Below are 23,678 nucleotides of genomic sequence, written 5' to 3'. Positions count from 1 at the left end.
GGAATCTGTGGTATCTTGGCAACTCATGCATATAACGAGGTGGAAGCTCGGTCACCAACGGGCCTTGGGGCGGCCTCCTCGTTGACGATCAGTCTTTTCTTCCAACCAAGGATATGAGAGGTGCTGGCTAGAGGTGGCAGTAAACATTAAGACCTCAGGTTTGTTAGCTATAAAAAATACAAATCAATTAAAAATTTGTCACTTGTTCATACTTGGAACAAACCTTTGGTCTTAACGATACGATAGACTTATACTTGGAGGGAGGTACATGTACCCTGAACTGGCTGGGATTCAGCCCACCTGACCATCATTCCTAGATGATCAAGTTCTAAAGAAGGGGTCTGAGCCAGTGAAAGAATAGATAAGCAAGTATCTAAAAACTCAGCCTCCTGGGTTTAAAAACAAATAGACATGACCAGACATTGCATTCGTAGAAGGTAAAGAGAACTCTGTCTGTCCAAGCAACAAACCATGCAGGCCACAGGGGTTTGTCACTATTCCCCCCTCCCCTTGCTAGAGAGTGAAGTGTTAATGAGAAGCAGATTTGTATTTTCTATAGGAAAACAAACCAAATAACTGCAACCAGTATGACTGCCACCCTCATCTGTATCAGAGCAGTTCCAGCCATATGACATATTCTATTCTTCAAACAGCCGTAGGAAGAAGAAAGAAAAAAAGAGAAAGGAGACAAGCCAACTCACTAATTCTCTCTTCCAAACAATCATCTTAGGTAAGATAAAACCTGTTCTGCCAGGACCCAAGGTAAAGGTGTCCGAGGACCTGTGGGGAATTTCAATACTGAATACAATATCCACAGATGACAATTTGGAAATGGGAAGATGAAAACAGAAACTTCAGGATTCCTGAAATCTTCAACATCCCTTAGGAAGGCACCTTGATCAAGTTCACAAAGTCAAAACAACCACAGATGGGGCTGAAAAGTTCCAACCCCAAATGGACTTATGCTTTAGAAATCTAATAAGTCAGTAGACAAACTATTACAACTTACTAAACACTAGAAAACCTTCTAGTTACTGCCATATCACTTAGGTTCCAAATGATTCTGAACCAGGAACTGAGAATGACTGTCAACTTAGGTTAACAACGGGGAGCCCCTCAACAGACAGAAACCAAAAAAATTTGGGTTGTTAAATCACCTAGAAAAAAGTATTTCAAGCTGCAATGCAGTGGCACCTGAAACTGGGCATAACTGAAATCAAATAGGTTCAGGAAGTTCTTACCTGGTATGTCATAAGATTGAAGCTTCAACCTCAACCCTGAACAAAGAGAGCCTAAGCAACAATTATTAAGAGTACACAAACCAAATATTTTGACAACACTTTAGTGGCAAGCCTGCCAATTTGTCATCCATTTCTAAACTTTACAGGCACCTTTCCTAAACATCTCAAAGAGAGGAGACATGGTGTCAGTGAGAGATGTTGGGAGAATAGTAATTTGAAGTAAAAAACAAAAAGTGGAAAAAAAAAGCAAAAAAGTGAGATACACACTTTCTGACCCTTTCCTGTTAACTGGACACAAACATCAAATACCATAATCCTAAAGACAAAGCGACCACACAACAAATTTACATATACAGTGGTACCTCGAGATACGAAATTAATCCATTCCGAGGCGGCCTTCGATCATGAGCTTTTTGTATCTTGGACTGCATTTTTAACATGTAAAATGGCTAATCCGTTCCAAGCCCTCCAAAAACACCACAGTAAATTTCATAATAAAGCTAAATTGACGTATAAACAATGAAATACTACAACAATTTGGACCATTCAATACCTGACTTAATACGTACTGCTAATTGTACTCATAGTACATGTAAATAAAGTGTATTAGTGTACATGGTATAAAGTGTATTAGTGTAACATGGGCTATACAAGAAATACTGTACTAAAATGTGGAAGCTTACCTTTCGAGTGAGGCTATCTACGAAAGTGGCGTCAGAGGAGGAGGATGACAAAACCGGCAGATACGTACGTACACTTAACTTTATGAAACCCATAAAAAAATGTAAGGAAAACATAAACTAAACTTTACGAAACACAATAACAAAACTGTAACACTGAACTTTACAAAAAACTTAAAATTAAATTTTATATATATATATATATATATATATATATATATATATATATATATATATATATATATATATTATATATTATTATTATTATTATTATTACAAAATTTCAACTTCTTCACCACTTTCAACTTTCTGTTTTTTCGTGATATCACTTGGTTCTTCCTTATTGCTTACTACTCCTACTTTAGTAAAGCCTCTTTAAAAAATAACTATCCAAGGAAGATTGCTTCTGCCTGCTTTTGACAATGTTCCTGAAACGACTCAGGCAAAAGTCATCGAACTGTGCAAGCATACGAACTGTGTAAGCCTTTTCGGGGTGTCTCTTTTCTACAAATGATTGCACCTTATGAAAAGCAGCTAGAGCATCCTTAATTTCTGCCCTTGTCATAGAGTCGTCGTCCTCCTCCTCGCCGCTGCTAGAGAACTCCTCTTGAATGACGTTATGTTGCATGGCCTCCAACTCCTTCAGGTCATCCGTCGTAAGCTCCTCTTGGTGCTCCTCGAGAAGGTCATTGATATCGTCCTCATCGACGACCAGCCCCATGGACTTGCCGAGTGCAACGATGTCACCAAGATCTGGTTGCGAAACAGTTTCAGGATCGTCAACTGTTCCTGAATCTGCAGCATCAGCTTTGCCCATGTCGAATCCCTCAAAGTTTCGGGCGGATACGGCATCAGGCCAGAGTTTCCTCCACGAGGAATTCAAGGTTCGCCTCGAAACCTCCTGCCAAGCTTGGTCGATGAGTCAAATGCATAAGACAACATCGAAATGCTCCTTCCAAAATTTACGCAAGTGATTGTTCGTGGTGTCAGTGATGTCGAAACATCTCTTGAAAAAGATGTTCATATACAGCTTCCTGAAGTTCAATATCACTTGCTGGTCCATGGGCTGGAGGAGAGGGGTGGTGTTAGGCGGAAGATAAAGAACCTTGATGAAGGAATACTCTGCTAGGATATCTTCCTCGAGGCCAGGAGGATGAGCAAGGGCATTGTCCAACACCAGCAGACATTTCAGAGGGAGGCGCTTCTCTTCCAAGAATTTCTTCACTGTCGGGCCGAAACACAGATTTACCCACTCGGTGAACAAAAGCCTCGTTACCCAGCCTTTCGTCATTAAGCCCTCCACATCACTGGAAGCTTCTCCTTAAGCATTTTGTGGGCCTTGAAGACTCGAGGAGTCTCCGAACGATACACAAGTAGGGGCTTCACCTTGCAATCCACAACTGGCGTTCGAACAAAGTGCGAGCATAAGCCTGTCTTTTCATAGGCTTAGCCCGGTAGCTTCTTCTCTTCCTGTGTGATGTAATGTCTGACGAGGCATTTTTTTCCAAAAAAGGCCAGTCTCATCACAGTTGAAAGACTTGCTGAGAACTGAAGCCTTCGTTGATCGTCATCTCGTCGAACGTCTTAATAAAGGCTTCGGCCGATTTCGTGTCCGAGCTGGCCGCCTCCCCATGCCGCCCACCACTGAATGGATGCCAGTCAGTTTACGGAATTTCTCGAACCACCCATGTGAAGCCTTGAACTCTGGGGTTGGCGTTGTTTATGTCCCCCCCTTCTCCTCCGTCGTCTTCAGACCTGGGCTATCAAATCGCTGAAAATAGCACTGGCCTTGTGACAGATTGCCGTCTCCGTTATTGTATCGCCAGCGATTTCTTTGTCTTTTATCCAGACAAGAAGAAGCCTTTCTATTTCATCGTTCATGTGGGTCCTCTTGCTGGACAAAATAGTCACGCCCTTGGAAGGTGTAGCTACTTTGATGACATCCTTCTGCTTAAGGATAGTGCCTATCGTCGACGGATTTCGGCCATATTCCTTAGCGATCACACTCAATTGCATACTAGCTTCATATTTTTTAATGATCTCCATCTTCGTTTTCAAAGAGAGCATCCTCTTCTTCAACGAATACCGCATGCGTACGATACCGATGATGCTGTGAAGTGACCGAAGAAGCACGCCGCTACGTAGATGCATCATAGGAGGGATGCTGACCAATAGGAGAGAAGGATCTCATGGCGTGACTAGCATCAGGAACCAATGGGTTGCAGAGGCGGGAGGATGGTGGCGAGTCCTACTCAGTTGGCGGCGCACAAATTTTAAAATTGTTATCGGTGGTCCGGGCAAATCTCGGACTTTACAGCAACAACCTTTCGTATCTTGAACAATTTATGTAGAGCCGCAAAAATTTTCGTATTTGCTTTCGTATCTCGAGTTTTTCGTAAGTTGAGCCTTTCGTATCTTGAGGTACCACTGTACTATTAATACAGATGTTGCATCCATTCGTAAAAGGTATGATCATTAGCACAGGTTATAAAGCACATCTGCTAAAAAGCAAGTCAACATTCTTTCAACTGAAGTCCCAAGAAAACAAAGAAAATATCACTAAAGACAACTGTATTCCTAAATTAACTATGGTTTCCTTTTTATTTAGCGACAATTCCACATTACCAATGTGATTGTTTGATAACATGTAATTTACAGTTTGGTAAATCTGAACCATTGTATTGGTGGCATGAAGAGCATTATATGATAAGAAAAGTAGTAAAGATGGCATCGTCAAGGAACTTTACACACACGTCTTACAGTGCCAGAGTGGCACTCAGTATGTAATGACATCATACTGAATATTACCCACATCTAACAAAATCAGAATTACTAAGTTATAAAAAAAAGACTAATAATAATTAATGTACACTTGCATAGACCCTTAATAAATACAGTCTGCAAATCACCCTAACCTTTCAGAAAATTAAGCATACCTCAGGTATGAAAGTTTACCTAAAATAAAAAAAAATACAAATAATATCTGACATCTCTTATGCAGCTACCAGAGCCATTTTAATTATTATGAATTCTGAGAGAACTACCGCTACTTTATCACAGCTTGCTTAGTTTTTTTAGGTACCACCAATGGAATTCAATCTAACCAAGCCGAACTTATATGCTACACTGAAGAGAAACCCAAAACTAGCAGCTTTGGGACAAAACCAAAAATCAAATTAAAAAGACTATATGAATAAGTTCTTACAAGGATAATTCCAAATGCATAATAGTTGAGAGAGCTTAGCATACATTTTTAAATAATTTTCACTGGGGAAAATACAGTTTACCCAATGAAAATGGTTTTGATACTTATTGCTGCAATACCAAAAAGAACTTGATATGACAGCACTCAGCATAGAACAAACAGACTGTCACTTGACCATTAAAACACCCTAATGTAATCAAGAGTAGGTCAGTGGTAGATGCAGCTTGCTTTAAATTTCTTGTCAAGAACCTCAAAATTAATGTATTTAAGGCCATTAAAATCTCTCCAGTTCTACTACAAAAAGTATATATAACATGAACAATCAGACACACAAGCCTTTATTTACTTCCTGTATTTTTTAATTTGTTTATCCCTCCCATGCTCAAAGTGTTTAATATTTCAGATTTTTACTTGGGTAAATAAAATCTAATAAACATAGCATAGTATAAATGTACAGACTATCAATCATTTTGCCTGAATATAAAATCTGCTCTACTTATAAAACCAAAGTTTTCATAGATTGCAAATTATTGAACATATCTTTAGTCTTCCAAATATACCAAGAAAACTGTCCTATTTGAGGCAACAAAATACATAAAATTCAAGTAAATGCAACTAGAAGCATCCTATACCCAAGGCCCCCCAACCACCATGTTCATAGGAGTCCATAAGGAAGTGAAATTTTGATAACAATGGTTTCTAAAACCCTTGGTAGCTACAGATTGAGAGAGAGAGAGAAAGAAAATTTTGCACAAAGTTTCAACGGCACACATTTGTGTATTATAATTTTTTTATGTGGAGAAGTAGGTTTGGCATTTGGGCACTGGACTAGGAGGTAGTAGATTTAAAAGAAAATATATATAAATATAACAGTCATTACAGCAATGTGTTATTGCTATTAAAATGCCTAATAAAGACAGATGTACTGTATATGAATGAACAGAAACATACGTACATGCGAACAAGCAGGGTTGCAATTACAGGGAGACGTGTCTACTGTGAGGCAACCCTGTTAGAAAAAATATCTAGTAGTATTTGTTCATTCACTGATATATGAATTTTAGGGGTTTTCTGTCTACAAAAATATACAAATCACCCTCACACCATGAAGATAAAAATATTGACATTTAAAAATTTTCTTTTATACTTCCAACTACTTTTTAAAAGAGTTTACTGTATGGGTTACTACAAACTTATCAGGAGATGTGAAGTGATAGTCATTATGTTTAACTTACTTTCTGTTAGCAAAAATTACAAAGGAAAATTATGGTTTGGCTAAAATCATGAGGGGAGCTGCAACAAAGATATAGGAATATCATACAAAAACATTGGGAAGGTACTGGGGAAATGAAGGGATACATTTGGAGGGTTTTCATGGCCCTGTTTCAATCTTTCTTTCATGAAATTAAAAACAAATGTTTATGTACACATAAACAGGGTTAAGGTATGATTCAAATCTAGTTCACACCACAAAGGAAAAGTGGGGAAATCCTTTCCATTTATTACACAGTATTGTTAGTATATACTGAACTGCCTTCTCCATTTCACTATAAATACTTACTTCTCTGGATTACAAAACAACATTACAAGGTGGATCATAATTCAATCTAAATTAACCACTACTCCTTCCATGCACTATTACTTTATAAGATTTGATATGTGCTCGGGGAGATGCAGGAGTATGTATAGCAGGTATAATGTGCAAGATCTAGGAAATAGTCATCATTTCTTCTAAACCATCCTTCCAAGTTTTGAAGACACAAAAGATATTCATGTGAGCGCTGAAGGTGAAAAGGTCAAGACTATCAAACAATAATAGTACTAAAATTCACATATAACAATATTTTGATTCATTAACAAACTCCATCATGATTAAATTTACTCCTCTCCTAATCCCATTCTTTCCCCATGGCAAAAGTGCTAGTGCTTATGAAAATCTGATATCATATGCTCAAAGGGTATGGAGGATCATATTTTCAGCTTTGAAACAAATTGCCTTTGTGCAAAAGGATAAGAAAGCTCTACTAAAACACAACCATCTTTGTCCAGTAGTGACGAAACGTAAATAAATCAATACGTAACAGGGATCTACACAAACCTCTTTGCTTTAGTAATAAAACTACTCATAGCTTTTAGCCCTATACTGGACAATGATGAATAAAGTTAAGAATATGTCACTGCCCTTAAAAGTCCCAAAAACTCAAAAACAGTCAAACACAGTTCACAAAGTTTATAAAACAACATAACTGTTAGAATTCCTACGTGAAAAAGACAATTCTTTTGAGAGCATGCAGCAAATGGAAGAGGGATATCAAGAGAACAGTATTATTCCAAGTTAATCAAACATTTACTTCAATGATCATGGGCATGTAATAAATATGAATATCTGAAATTTCTTTTCCATTTATTTAATAATAAAAAATGAGTGGCTCTCTCATTGACTAAGGGTGGGTTCACAGGGAAACATAATATCTACTTTTGCAATGATCACTAGTATAAATAACTGTGGAACAAAGTACTACAGGAAAACATTGTATATTATAGCATTAAAAGAGGTCTCTTTTTCTCCAATATAGTGAAAAGCATCTTTTTAATACTTAAAGATAAGTATTCCTAATCACTTAATACAATCAAAACACATGTTGGAAAAGGATTGTATTTAACGCCTATCCTATAATAAACATTCTCATACTACCAGCCACCAATATCTTCTCTTTTATGTCAGTTAATAACCGGGTGTCTTGTGTAAAAGAAAAAACTAAGGGACAATTGTAAGTACACCTTTCCGTAAGGTGTAGCTCTATTAAAAAAAATCTAAAAATTACAATAATAATTTAAAAACTTCATGACAAAGGAGTCTTTTGGCACAATTACTGGAGTTGACTTTTAGATACCTTGTGTTAATGTCTTAATTATCCTATGGATTGTTAATTTGAAGAGTTAAAAAATATTAACAGAAATAAATGGAATTACAGTATAACTAGTACAAGACCATGTTTATGTATAGTACAATATAAATCTACTACCAAACTAGCAATATGTACTGTCTGGAATAAGTTAGGTAAAAAAAAAAAAGAAGTACATTCCATGCAATAGTTCTCTTTCTCATGTACACTTTTCTCTCTCTCTCTCTCTTAAACTACTCTAAACCTCTTATTGCTAAGACCTTAGACTGAGTAAGGAGCCAAATATAGTGTGAATAAGATATTTCAATGAAGACAATTGAACGCCAATAACCTGCCCTTGGGAACAACACTCTAAAAGTGATAAAATCCATCTCAATTTCTTTTGACTACTTCATTCAAATATTTCTTGGCAACTGAGAAAAATTTCATGCAACCGCCGATTAAAAATTTACTTCCGTAAAAGAATGTAATGCCTTCTGTAATGGCATAGTGCTAAATGTGTCAGGAACATCACAATTTTTACCCCATTTTGTTCATTCTTTTTTCCAGTAACCATCCCGAATAAAAATAATAGAATTAGATCTATTGAAAAATAACAAACTTTAGGATCTGGAAGCAAAATAATTAGTGCCTTATATCTTCATACAGTACATATCTTATAGCGTGACATCTTCAAAGCATGAAAAAATTCTAAGATAAAAATGTTACATCTGACTAGCATGGATTTGGAACAAATGTAAATTAAGGGCAGATGTGAATCGAAAACAATAGTCTATCAATTGCTGACAAATGAATAAGAGATATTGACATGTGAACATGAGTCACTGAAGATATAGAAAGCATCACTTCATATTTCAGTGTAAAATACAAGTTGTCTTCAAGAGCTGTGCACTCTATCACTTTATATAAACAAACAGAAATGAGATATGTCCATGGTGGAACAATCAAATGGAGTAAGTGCTAATACTGTATTATTTCTGCTATCAAAATCAAACAAATAACAGAAATTTTCAGAACCTGAGGCTTAGTATATGATGTTTGTCCTGTGGAGAGCAGCAGCAAGACTTGGAGAGGTGGAATGTGAAATAAAAGGAAAGCAAGAATTAAGGAAGGAAGGAAGAAGAGGCAGTTAAAAGGACCTTTTTACCTGGAAAAGAGAGGAAGAACATATAGGAAGAGCATTACTACCAGGGCAGACATGAGAATATCTAATGAAAATGATCAAAATTCAGGCAAAACTGTCGGGGAAGCAGAAATAGTGGAAGTGAAGGACATGGATGAGAGACAAGGGGATACTTGACAGCAGAAACAGACATCTGGGTTAGCAAGAAGGAAGGATGGTAGGATGGTGTAGTGAAGAGAGGAATGCAGGACGAATAAGATGTAAAGCCACCAATGCATTGCACTTTCCTTCTGCTACAGTGAGAACATATCCTAGGCATTTCTCAAATGATGTATGAGGTAACAAGATAACTTTTTGAAGTAGTCACTTCAGTAACAAAGGTATCCAGAATTTTAGCATTTCTGGAAATGGAAAAATCACCTTGGTCAAAGATAACAAGAGAACTTCCTTGTACACTAAACCAAACCAGACAAGTTTTTGTTCTTTATTGAGAGGTAAGAAATAAATGCAAAGTGAAGTTCAAGAATTTGGACAGCTATGTGGCAAGAAGCCAAAGGGAATGGATGATAAGTAAACGCAAATGTAAATTATGGCATACTGTATTGCAGTCTAGAGCAGAAATACCTAAAGAAAAAAGTAAATTTTGTTAAAGAAAAAAGTAAATTCTGTTATTCTGCCATTCTTTACAGACTGAACAACCACCAGTTTTGCACTGAGAGGAATAAGAGACCTCTGGTACAGAGTTGTACATCGCAGTGTTGGATCCACGGCATAAGAATGATGCTCCTCTGTGACTAACCAACAGAAACCAACTTCAGAGGTAGAGCCACTTAGGCAGAGGTGGAAGTTACAGTATTTGCTGAAATAAAGCTTACGGAAAATACCCATGCACATTAGCTTCTAATGGACTAAATCATAACTACTCTTCGAAAGGAACAAACCACCATTGCAAGCAATCTTGTAAAAAAGATCAAGCAGACTGGTGAATTTTATATTAAGAAGAAAAAAAAAACAGAACAGAACAAAAGATCTGAAGCATGTGGCATTAATGCCATCACCTCTGATATAAGAAACCTTATAAATAATACCACTTACCTATCGGTAACATAAGATGATTTTTTTCTGTGCTTTGAAACAGAAAGTTTGGAATTAGGGGTAAAACCAAATACATATGGTCAAATAATCAGAATTATTTAGGAATACGTAGTCCATACTGAGTAAATCATATGGTTAGAGCACATTTCGGCAAAGTTTATATCAAAACCATGGTTCTGCTGGAGTTCAGAACCCCAGATCTTTATTAAGTTAATAACCACTCCATTCCACACTTGGGGAGCAAGCAGCTACAACATCTGCAAACTGCTTTACCTTTATTTTCAAATTGGACGATTGTGTCAATATGGAAAATTAAAATGAACAAAAGTAAAAAAATATTTCAGTGGAATGACAGCCATAAGTTGTCACAAAAAAAAACAACCAATTGTAACTGTATCAGTTCGTTAATAACTGACCCAAACCAAACACGTACCATAAGTTGTGTCATAAACATAACTAGTCACTAGGAAAGGCATATCTGCAATTCCACATTGTTAGCTGATAATGGCAATCCATTAATGCCTCTAAATTAAAAATACTTGAAAAATAGTTCCAAGATCAACTTTTCTGTAACGACAAAGGGCCACTGGAATAATGGAAATTGGCTTTTACTGCACCTTGCAATACTGTTACCTTTGAGAAGATGCCTCCAGTCATTTACAGAAGTCAGATCTTCCTGCGGACAACTCACACCTTCCTACTTAGAACAACACAAACTTTCAAAATGATATTGTTAGTATACAATAAAGTTGTTTTGTACATACTTACCTGGCAGATATATAATTAGCTTAGGTCTCTGACGTCATGACAGAAAATTCAAAACTCGCGGCACACGCTACAGGTAGGTCAGGTGATCTACCCTTACCCGCCGCTGGGAGGCGGATGTAAGAACCAGTCCCCCTTTCTTGTCAGGTTATTTTCTTCCACCTGTCTCCTGAGGGGAGGCTGGGCGGGCCATCAATCGTATATATCTGCCAGGTAAGTATGTACAAAACTTTATTGTATACTAACAATATCATTTTTGTACATGAACTTCCCTGCCAGATATATACTTAGCTGATTGACACCCTTGGTGGAGGGAAAGAGACACATACTCACCTAGAAAGTGGGGACAACACATGTTAAAGGAATAAAAAATATAAACCTCTGGTTCTTACCTGATTAGGCAGAAGACTTGATAGTTACTGTCTATTAGTCTGCGTTGCCTAAAGAGTCTCAGCGAGGGCGTGACCTATGGCTGAAGAACTCTTGGGTCTACCAATGGGAACTGAGTCCACTTACTTGGCAGAATCCAAGAAGGGTCTGGTCAATGGGGGATCAACCCGCTTACATGCCGAGCCTATCACTACCAATTGCAAGGAGCCTCAAGCACAACCAATCACCTAACCAAATCCTAACATTAGTATACGAAAGAAGGAGCTGCCTCCTGCAACCTCCTTCGTACAACCAAAAACTCAAAATTAAAACTAACAGGGAAAAAGATTAAAAAGGATGTGTTTCAGCTCCCTGCCCCGATCATCTCAATCCGCCGATACGTAAGGTCCTAGCCCAAAACACTTTTCATACGTAATCGATATGTCCTTTAGGTAGTGATTGGAGAAGACTGATTCACACCTCCAAAAAGTGGCCTTCATGAGGTTTTGCAATGACAAATTCTTCTTGAAACCAAAGACGTCGTGATGGCCCGTACTTCGTGCGCCTTGACTTTCAGAAGACTAAACTGTTGCTGATTGCAAGAAGTGTGGGCTTCTCTAATACATTCCTGATAAAGAATGAGAGGGCGTTTTTAGATAAGGGCCTACTGGGGTCCCTTACAGAGCACCAGAGATTGCTCTCATTAGCAGCAAGTCTCTTCCTCTGAAGATAAAATTTCAGGCTTCTCACCGGGCAAAGAGATCTCTCCTCTTCTGTCCCAACTAAGGAGGATAGGCTTTTAATTTCGAAGCTCCTGGGCCACGGTGAAGAAGGGTTTTTCATTTTTGGCTAGGAAAGCCGGAAGAAAAGAGCAAACCGCGGAGCCATCCTTGGAAACCTACCTCACCTTCTAGAAGCTTGCAGCTCGCTGACCCTTTTCGCTGACGCTAACGCACAGAGAAAAAGAGTCTTCATCGAAAGGTCTCTGAACGAAGCTGTATGGGGAGGTTCGAACCTTGAGGACCTCAGGAAGAGCAGCACGACATCTAGATTCCAGCTAGGAACTAAGGAGGAGGTCCTTTTAACCGTTTCAAAAGATCTGATTAAATCATGGAGGTCCTTGTCTTCGGATATGTTTAATCCTCTATGACGAAAAACTGAGGAAAGCATGCTCCTGTATCCCTTGATGGTGGAGACAACTAAGCTGCATTTTTCCCTCAGGAAGATAAGGAAATCCGCTATCTGAGTCACAGAGGTACTGGAGGAGGAAACTTTATGAGTCCTGCACCAACGTCGAAAAAACATCCCACTTCGACTGGTAGACTCTAGATGTGGAAGGTCTAGTGCATTGGCAATAGCCCTTGCAGACTTTGCCGAAAAGCCTTAGCTCTGACGAGACTCTTGATAGTCTGAATCCCAGTCAGACTGAGAGCGGGGAAGTTTTGTGAAACCTGTCGAAGTGGGGCTGTTTGAGCAGAATCGACTCTTAGTGGTAGGGATTCAACCATCCACCAGCCATTCCAGTACCTCTGTGAACCAGTTGTGGGCGGGCCAGAACGGAGCTATCAAAGTCATCCTTTGCCCCCTCTGAAGCTGCGAACTTCCTTAACGTTTCCCCTAGAATCTTGAAAGGCGGGTAACGCGTAAAGATCAAGATTCCTCCAATCCATCAGGAATGCATCTATTGCTACTGCTCTTGGGTCTGCAATAGGGGAGCAGTATAGATCTATCCTCGCATTCCTGGAGGTCGCAAATAGATCGAGATGGGGCCCGCCCCACGTCCTCCACAGCTCCTGGCATAAGTCCGCGTGCAGAGTCCACTCTGAGGGAAGGACTTGATTCCTTCTGTTTAGCAGATCCGCTCTGACATTCCTTTCTCCTGTACGAACCTGGTGAGAAGACTTATCTTCCTTTCCTCTGACCACAGGAGGAGCGATCTCGCTGTCTCGTACAGGGAGAAAGAGTGAGTCCCCCCGTTTCCGAAAGTAAGCCAGGGCTGTGGTGTTGTCCGAGTTGATCTGAACTGATTTTCCCTTTATGAGGGGTTCGGAAGGTCTTGAGAGCTAACCAAATCGCTGTTAGCTCTTTCTTGTTGATGTGCCAGGACACCTGATCCCCCATCCAGGTGCCTGACACTTCTCTCGACCCGAGAGTAGCTCCCCAACCTATGTCCGAAGCGTCTGCATATAACACTAGGTTGGGGTTCCGAACCTGCAAGGAAAGGCCTTCCTTGAACAGTAGAGGGTCTAGCCACCAACGTAGATCCTCCTTTATCTCTTGCGAAATCTTGAACGCAAAAGTCCAGACCTTGAGATCTTCGATCCCAGTTCCTCGTCAGGAAGAACTGTAGGGGTCTGAGGTGCAACCCTTCCTAGAGAAACGAATTGCTCCAGCGAGGAGAGTGTCCCCAACAGACTCATCCACTCCCTCGCTGTGCATACATCTTTCTCTAGAAAGATTGCTACCTTCTCCGAACCTCGGGTTATCCTCTCTGGGGACGGATACGCCCGAAAAACCTGAGAAGCCATCAGAATCCCCAGATAGATGCGCACTTGGACTGGGGATTAGCTGTGACTTCTCGAAATTCACTAGCAAACCCAGAGAAGCTGCTAGATTCAGCGTCAATCGTAAGTCCTCCAGACATTTCTCCTTGGATTTGGCCCTGATAAGCCAATCGTCCAGTAGAGGGAAATCCTCACTCCCTCGAGATGAAGCCACTGGGCAACGTTCTTCATCAGTCCTGTGAATACTTGGGGGGGCCGTGGAAAGGCCGAAGCATAGGGCCCTGAACTGAAAAACGTTCCCTCCCCACATGAATCTGAGAAATTTGCGAGAAGAAGGATGGATCGGCACATGGAAGTAAGCGTCCTGAAGGTCCAGTGACACCATCCAGTCCCCGGGACGAAGAGCTGCTAAGACTGATGAAGTCGTCTCCATAGCGAACTTCCTCTTCTTCACAAAGACATTCAGGGGGGCACTAACGTCCAGAACCGCCTCCATCCTCCTGAGTTCTTGGGAACTAGGAACAGACGGTTGTAGAACCCCGCGAAAGAGGGTCCAGAACCATCTTTATTGCCTCTTTCTCTAACATCAGCTCTACTGCTAGAGCAAGGCTTGATTCATTAGCGGGTCTTTGTATTTGGCCACCAGTGCCCTTGGAGTGGTGGTCAAAGGTGGTCTCGAGATAAAGGGAATGAGGTATCCCCTCTTGATGATAGTGAGGGACCAGTTTGTCCGCCCCCTTTCGGCCCAGACATCTGCAAAGTTCAGAAGTCTGGCACACAGTTGTATGGAGGACACACGAACTACTTCTTGGCCCTAATTGACCGAGAGAAGGTCCTTCCTCTTCTAGGTGGTCTCGAACCTCTGGAGAAGAAGAGCGAGACGAACGAAGGGCCCTCCTCGAAAGGGTTCTTGTCTACTCTGAGTCTCCTTCTTCGTCTTCTGTTGGAACGAAGGTTTCGGGATTCTAGCAGAGCGAGCCAGTATATCCTGCGTCGCCTTTGCTGACAACGAGCTGGAGATATCATTAATATCTTCTCGGGAAGAGTTGCGGAGAAAGTTGTGAATACAGCAAGGAAGCTCTCTGTGCGTGAGAAACCGCCTTGGTTAAGCAAAAGAGCAGAAAACGGCAAAACCCTCTTCTTTACTACTCCTGCACCAAAAAGTGAAGCAATTTCCCCGGAACCGTCTCTCACTGCCTTGTCCATACAAGACAGAAACTGCGTGAAAGTCTTCAGGTGAAAGAGTGTCTTGCTCTTGAGTCCTCTTAAGCCAAGACTCCAAGGGTCCAGTCAAGAAAGTTAAAAACTTCTAAGACTCGGAACATTCCCTCAGAAGGTGATCCAACTCGCTCATACCCCACGTCGTCTTCGCAGAATTCAGCGCCGAGCGACGTGCGGAATCAACCAACGAAGAGAAGTCCGAGTATGCTGAAGAGGGTAGAGTCAGACCAAGGGCTCTCCTGACTCGTACCAGAACCCCATCTTACCCGTCAGTTTGGACGAAAAGAAAAAACTGTCTTTGCCTTTCTCTTCTTTTGATACCAACCAGTCTTCAAAGTTCTTAAGAGCCTTCTTCATAGACACTGTCGGTTTCATCTTAACGACTGAAGACTTCTTACCCGTATTGGTCGTTGAAAATAAGGACGGAGGAGCAACGGCCGAAAGAGACTCCCCAAAATCTTGCAAGAGGAGGTCTGTCAGTCTCTTATATGAAGAAACCGAAGCATCCTTGGGCAAATCTTCCTCAGAATCCCCAATAACTTCTTCCGAAAAATGACGTTTAGAAGCTCTACTTGCCCGGAGGAGAGCTAATCCTTGGAGAGCGCCTGTTCGGAGAGCGCCTACTGGGAGAAAATCCACTGGGAGAGCGCTTACATGGGGGGAGAGCCTACCAGGAGAGCGCCTAGTTTGAGGAGAGCCTCCTAGGAGAACTCCTACTAGGTAGAGCGCCCTACTTGGAGAGAGCCGACCAGGAGAGCGCCCACTTGGGGGAGCCTGCTAGGAGAGCGCCCACTTGGGGAGCGCCTACCAGGAGAGCGCCTACAAGTGGAAGCTCGCCTGTCGGAAAAAACAAATTCTAAATCCACAGAAGAGCGTCTGGATAATGGAGAGCGCCTATCAGGCTCTCTGCGCCTGCTAGGCTCCTTGGACGCCTGCCATCCTCAATACGCCTGCCAGGCTCTTGGTGCCTATCAGGCTCAAAACCCCTACCAGGCTCTTGACGCCTGCCAACGGGGAGAGAGAAAAACATCCACAGAGGATTCCCTGTCAGAAGCGCGGCGCTTACAAGGCTCTGAGCGCCTATCCAATCGGGAGTGATCCAACGGAGAAGAAAGCTTCCATTGCCGCCTACAAGGCTCTTGGCGCCTACCAGCTCTTGGCGCCTACTAGGCTCTTGCGCCTTCTAGGCTCCGAGCGTCCATCAAAGGAAGTGGCCACCAGGCGAAGAACTCTTCCTTCGCTCCTGAAACGGAAAACGAGGCTCTTGACTCTTTGAAGCTCTTTTGACGCCTAAACTGAAGAGGAGCGGAAATCCTGAGGAGAGAGCCTGTCCGGCTCCTTACGCCTGACATGCTCACAACTCTTGCTGGGGAGAGAGGAGAGCCTACTCGGAGAAGGATCCCGAGCTTCAGCCTGCACTTCTGACTTCCTGCTACAAAGGCTCAAAAACTTCTCTAGCCAGAGGAGATTATAGCAGAAGGAACGTTCTTTTAGGACTTCTTCACCGGAAGTTGAGGCGTCCTTCCGACGAATGAGAAGTCCCGGCAATAGACTCCGCTAAAGCCGCAATCTGCGCCTGCAGACCCGCCAGGATACGCGCAGGAGACCTCTTAAACTCCTCTACAGGGGACGAAGTCCGAGAGCGAACAGGAGAAGCGTAAACAGACGAAATCTTGGTTCTCTTGCGTTCCACTTCTGGTTCTTCCGCGAAGGATTCGGGGCTGGAAGGAGCCTTCCAGGGCCTCTTGAGAGGGCGAGACGACTCCGAGGCGCTCCATCTACGCTTAGGAGAAAGGCGACGAAGATGAAGAGAAGCACTGGCACAATAAATCCTTCTTGGTTCGATGCAAGGCAGCCTGGGGAACGAGCAACAGGTGATCTGCCGAGGGGACGCCTGACGGTGGGGGTTCTCCCTAACCTTCCTGCGGCTTTCGACTTTCCTCCTCCACTGGGTCTGGGAGTCTGGAAGAGGTCTAGGCCTGGAAGCGTTAGTGAGCCGGTCAGACGCACCCTCCACTGCACAAGGGGCACTGCACTGATCACATGCACTATCATCACTCTTACCTTGTCGAGAGCGCGAGGCTCTCCTTACTCCTGATCGAGGCTCTCCCAGAAGCAACTTCCGAAAACGAATCTTCGGGTTCAAAGCTGGGCGCAGGGGCTGAAACCGAGAAGGAACACTTCTACTACAGGATTCTCAGCGTCAACTTCACTCACCCTCGATCTTACTAGAGCTCCTTGAAGAAGCCTTGCGCACCCTATCCTTCTCTAACTTTCTCACATAAGAAGAAAGAGCCTTCCAACCATCCTCATCCAAATTCTCACACTCTTTGCAAGGGTTAATAAAAGAGCATTCATTCCCTCTACAAGACGTACATACAGAGTGAGGATCTAATGCAGCTTTAGGAAGCCTAACTTTACATTCCTTCACTGAACAAAACCTAAATAAAACTAGGTTTCTTAACTTCAGAATCATCCATGATTATATATTGTAGAGAAATCCAAAAGAAAAATCCAAAAAAACAATCCAAAAGTGTATGCCAAGCCAACAAACAAAGGGTACTTCACCAAAATCCAAATCGTCGGCAACGAGAACGAATTTAACTATCGTAAGGACTGAACAACAGGTGTTGTCCAGCCGGCGACAGAAATAATCTGACAAGAAAGGGGGACTGGTTCTTACTACCGCCTCCCAGCGGCGGGTAAGGTAGATCACCTGACCTACCTGTAGCGTGTGCCGCGAGTTTTGAATTTTCCTGTCGTGACGTCAGAGACCTAAGCTAAGTATATATCTGGCAGGGAAGTTCATGTACAAATCTAAGTGCATGTTCAACTGGATGGGAAGGTGGTGTGGACTTTAGTGTAAGACAATATTCTGTACATAAGATATAAATTCAGTTATATACTCATATACTGTATAAACACCTGCCTTACTGCAGATATATATTTACTACAGTTGTTTATGAGACAAAAGTAAAAATCAGCTTTTCGACCCATATAAAATTATCTCGTAAGACAGTACAATTTGCACTGTGCGTACCTACAATTCTTACTTAATTAAACTACTCAAGGATGTAGGATTCTGCAGGTTTTAGACAATTAAAAAAAATTATATACTTATTCACAATTATATATTCAATAACTTCAATATGGCTCATTGTGCATGCCTCTCTTTTGAAAGGAAAACTCAACAGCTCTTGAAGTGTGAAGATGGAAGGTCATTAGTGTGTCACGGGATATATTGTACTACGTGCATACTGCTTTTGGGCTGACAAAGTGATTTTGATGAAATGCCCATCAGCCAGCCACAAGGTGAGGAAAAAATTCTCCTCTAACTGCTTTAGAACCATGGGCTTATTTGAAGAGAGTCAGAATGGAGAAAAAGCCAAAATACTTTTGACAACAGGCTGGAGGTAAAGAGCAGAAGTAACCAACATTATCCCTTTAAAAACAATTCAGGTGGTTTCTCTTCATATGAGTAAGATGGAGAGTTGCCCCAGATAAGACCTTGCAATTCATGTGAAACCGATAATTCTGTCAATTTGGCAATCTTTTCATTGGGAGTTAAAGAATGAAGGAAGTTGTACCTCTTCTTATAGGTAGATATACATAACTAGAAAAAGAGGATAATGAACTCCTCCTTAGTATAAAAGTTTTGGGTACTAAAGAGGTAAGAATTGCTACTCAATCCTCTAGCACTATTGGCTTTTGAAAAGTGCATTTACTTGAAGTTTTTTATTTTCAAATATATGATGAGCACATTGCAAAAATAAAAATTTGTATTTTGCTAGTTTTCTGCATTAGTTTGGTTAATATATACCGCCAAAAATCTGTTGAAAAATCACAAGAGTTAACTCGTCCATACAGAAAATTTGCTTAGAACTAATCACAAAAATAGTATATATTTATGGAAGTAACTTTTCCAAGACTATCATGTTCCTATCTACAAACTAAACACCTTTATGTCGGAAATCTTATCCGATATATATTATAAAATATGGACAACTCAGTGAAAACAACTTGCACCTAATCAAAAAAAATTTAATTTCAGAATTTCATGACAGCATACCAAAATAAAGGAAGTAGTTGTCACAGCATGAAAATGCTGAGAAAAATACCAAGATTGTTTCAACATGTATAAACAGAAGTGCCTTCAACTTTAAAAAATGGAAAGGAGGTAGGATGAGCACTCGCAAATCAGATAATAAAAAGTTAGTGTAGACGAATGATCCCCGTATGGTAGAATATTAGTAACAGATAAAAATGACAAAACAGATGGAAAAATTCATTCTGGTGCTAATTCCAAAGATAATTCATATGATTAAGTAGAAATAAAATAACACAGCTTAATTATCATGCATACCAGAGTAAATTAAAATTACAATATGCTACACACACTTCAGTCTAGGAATTGTAATTATTTTGGGCCCTTGTACATGCCAAACACTAAAAAAAAATTACAGTAATGTGCTTACATCTAGGCCAATGTAAACTTACAATCTATTTAGCCTATAATTAAGACATTCTTTGTGTATAACCACTATATACTATCTTGAAAATGAGAAATATATTTAGAACTAGAATTCATGGTTACAAAGATACCTGTTTGCTTTTATCCCTAATTTTTTAATGCATACACAAAAATCTCATGTTGTACTGCTTTGTAATTATTATGAAATAGTGCAGCAAAAAAAAAAAAAAAAAAAATTGTATTGCAGCCCAAATTTTCTCACGATGAAAGCTGAATCTTGACACCATGGTGATCTCTTACTATAATGTTTCTAAAAACTTCCAAACATCAGATAAAAGCACTAACGTACGGGACAGAAGAGGAAAACTATTTTTTATATTCACTGGATGGGTGCACATGTTTTGGAAGCAAGCTCTGAGAATCATAAGATTATTCTGATAATGACTGCAGTACATAAAAAAAAATAAATAAATAAATAAGTGGGAGAATGAAATAAAAATTGAACATTGCAGAGATAAAATAGGCACTTTACCTTGTCCTTTTTACTGAAGAACCGTCCCAGAGACGACTTTATCCCCTTCTTCTTCGGCTGATTGATGACGCTCTTGTGGAGAGAGTCCTGACTACTGTGATGGGAGGAGAGGGGGGAGGGTGTAGAGTGGGAGGAATCACCACCTGCACCTCTGGGCTCCCCATAAAAGGCATGTTCAGTATACTAAAAAATGTCTTAATACAACAACCCAACCTTATATTAGGATCTTTGCTGTTCACGTACGCCTTATGCAAAATGGCGTCATTAAAAAAAAAAAATCTCTCAAGAAACAAAAGAAAAAAATAATGTCTTTGGTTTCTAAAATTTCCTAAAATGACTATATTAAAACTTATGAAACTAGATATTAGAAGTTAAAGATTCTACTTAGCCACACAAACCATCCAATAACACTACCAGTGTTATTCTTCCGTCAAGCATTAGTTTTGAATTCTCCAAAAGGAAATAAAACCAAATGAAAACAATAAAGAATATAGTAATAATAATAATAATAATAACAAAGAACAAATGACTCAGCACTTAAGGAACTTGACAGAGCAACATATGTAATAGGAAAAATATCAGGGTATATTATAGATATATATTTTGCAATTACATGAGTAAATCAATAAAATAAATTATATCAAAGCCAAAACGACTATAAATAATCTTAAATAAGATTTCAAAATGAAAGCTAAAGGCTGGTATGAATTGAAAATCCTAAAAAATCAAACATAAAAGTATTCCAGGAAAGCTGATGCATACAATATACAAAACACTACAGAGCCAAGATACAGAATCATGGGAGGAGGAATTACCACAAGCCTGTTGGAAAAATGGGTACCATTTGTCAGTGGTTAAGAGCAGTCTCCAATCATTTCTTTATTAATCAGTTTTGGATCAGAAAAAGAAACTGAAGCATACTGATGAAAAGTTCAGAGTTGAGATACAACACAGTTCCGTTACAAACAACTATTGTAAACTGATAAATATATACATATGTACACACAGATAGATACACACACACCCTTACAAACAAACACACAAAGGACAGCAGTTGCCACCATATCTTTCCTGCACTACTGAATAAAGTTGAAGCCCCACATGCATGAATACCATCATACATTACATCTAGTCCAAAATATGTAAGAGACCACCTCTTCCATACTTCCAACATCCATTATAACAGCAATCTTTATAGCTTTTGATGATCATCAAAGTTATTGTTCCTTGCATACATTTTTCTACTTCTTCCTTTTAAAATCACTTTTCAATTCTTCAACTCATCTCTGGAGTTTCATTTCACTTTCACTACTTATGACTATACCAGTTGAAAACATCCCTTTAGACACACCCCTTTCGGAACCCCACAACTCTGCTTCTAAGTATCCTGTTATTTCTCTGGCTCTTGTTATGCCACTCATATATATTGAATTAAACTAGTTAAATAAAGCTTTCCCCTTTGCCATCAAACTTACCCCTCAACTGCTGCATAAAAAAATATTTGATCCACAGACACTCTTCCTTAACTGATTTCACACTGCTCTTCCCCTACCACAACTACTGTTATCAGGACGATGTTGACATACGGTGGTTGGCAATAAATACTGGGGGTCTCTCATCCAAATGCTCATGTAACTCACAATAATTTTAGGTTAAAACTTTTACTCAGAATCAAACTGAATGTGGAATAAAACTGGGTTCCCAAAATCTCTATAATATTTTGAAATAACAATACACCTGAAGCGGATTCAATCCGAATTTGATCCCAAGAAGGAAGCAACACAGGGCTCACCATATGTACCTAATACGGAGAAATTAATTTTCTTTTTACGAAAATAAAACACCTGCAGGGCCTAAAGATTATCCTTGAAACTGAATCTCTTCTTTATTACAGCAACCAAAATAGAATCTAGCTACTGAATCAGCTACCCATTCACCCAAAATGTACTACAATGAACTCACATTAAAAAATAGCCACTCAAGGAACAAGACCTGCCTATTAAATCAAGAACTCTCAAATATTTATGTATGCAAAAGGTTATAAGGAAGAATTACCAAAGTATGCAACTCTTGATAATCTAAGTTTTGTAAATTCAGGTACACAGCCGGGTTTAGTCTTTTCTTTTTCTACAGTTTGAACATAAATGCTAAGTTAATCATAACTGCACAAAATAGTTAACTATTTACCTATTTAATGTCAGTACTTTGGTTTACCGAACTTTAAAAAGACAAAACCTGCCCAATGGAATTAATTTATTCAGCGAACTTTAAAAAGACAAAACCTGCCCAATGGAATTAATTTATTCACAACTAACTTAACACATGCAAACTTCTGCAGACCAACCACCTCCACAGAACTCAGTCATCTGACTTTCTAAAAAACAGCCATTACTCCCACTATCAAAAGGTATAACAAAATTTGACAATTTATTCTCTTAGCACTTGCTGCTTTGAGCCCTAAGCATTTTTGATGGCATATAGGATGCACAGCCTTGTGAGATCTTGATTTCAACAGACTTCAGTATCAAAAAAAAATTAAATACAATTGATCATTAGGTAGCACAGGCCTGCTTGGCAGCACAGTACATCTGGTAAGTTTTTTTTTTTAATTGTCTAAAAACTTGATTTCCAAAAGCCTAATTCGTTGATATAATACGAACTTACACATTTTCTGGGAAGCATAAAAATACAACAGTTGTGATAAGTCATGTAAAAATGTAAGATGAACATCAACAATTTCAACTTTAAAATTGACAAAATGTGGACCCTACTACCATAAAACAATGTCAATATTGTTAGCAATTCCATCCCACTAGGTGAACAAGATCACCTATTTTACAATGAATGAATACAATGAACATGAACATTTTAAAAATGCAGCTAAAAACATTATGTCAACCTAAAATTCTCTGTAGCTCATAAGACACTCCCAAACACAGAAGCATGTGATACTGAATACTGTGTAGGTAAATTAAATACTGACAAAATACACAAACAGCAATTGAAATTCTATTACTTTCAATTCAATGTAGTACTTTACTTGTGATAGTGGACACAACAGCTTTACTAAGAGCCATTGGGAGAGAGTAATCAAGTAAAGTAGGCAGTGTGAGTCCTACAACTCTCCATCACCAAACCTGAGTCTTATATCGTCATTCTAAGAGCATATAAATTTTAAACATCTGATGTCACTATGCATTTGAGAATGTACAGCTATTGATAAAACAATTATTCCTTCTACATCCAAGAGATGGGATTATATGAAAAGAGAAAAATTCCCTGAAAATACTAGTTTTTTTTAAAAAAACAACCACTTTGATTTGGGGCCCACCTGAATCTATGATTTGGCAAAAATTACAGTTTCAACTATGAACTGACTTCTAAAAGAATTTCTCTATTCTTACCTGTACATGTCAAAGTTGACACATTTTACGCAGTTCAAAGGGCCGTAACTATGGAACAATAAAAAATTACTGAGGGGTATTTAGGCTTGAAGAAAGGAAATCACTGAAAAGCTAAAATATAGATCTTACTTATACCTACAGTATACACATGGCCAAACCAAG

General features: G+C 39.7%; 1 protein-coding gene across 1 annotated transcript in view; it reads left to right on the top strand.

Annotated features, from left to right (window-relative positions):
* Positions 1 to 23,678, top strand: part of LOC135223869 (liprin-alpha-1-like) — a 294,483-nt gene that overhangs the window by 203,793 nt on the left and 67,012 nt on the right. Inside the window, exon 22 of the mRNA XM_064262769.1 lies at positions 1,128 to 1,147. Coding sequence (XP_064118839.1) covers positions 1,128 to 1,147 — 20 coding nt within the window. The remainder of the gene's footprint in view (positions 1 to 1,127; positions 1,148 to 23,678) is intronic.

The sequence above is a fragment of the Macrobrachium nipponense genome, chromosome 10, assembly GCF_015104395.2.
Source record: "Macrobrachium nipponense isolate FS-2020 chromosome 10, ASM1510439v2, whole genome shotgun sequence".
Taxonomy (NCBI): domain Eukaryota; kingdom Metazoa; phylum Arthropoda; class Malacostraca; order Decapoda; family Palaemonidae; genus Macrobrachium; species Macrobrachium nipponense.
This window is presented reverse-complemented; position numbering and strand designations above follow the sequence as displayed.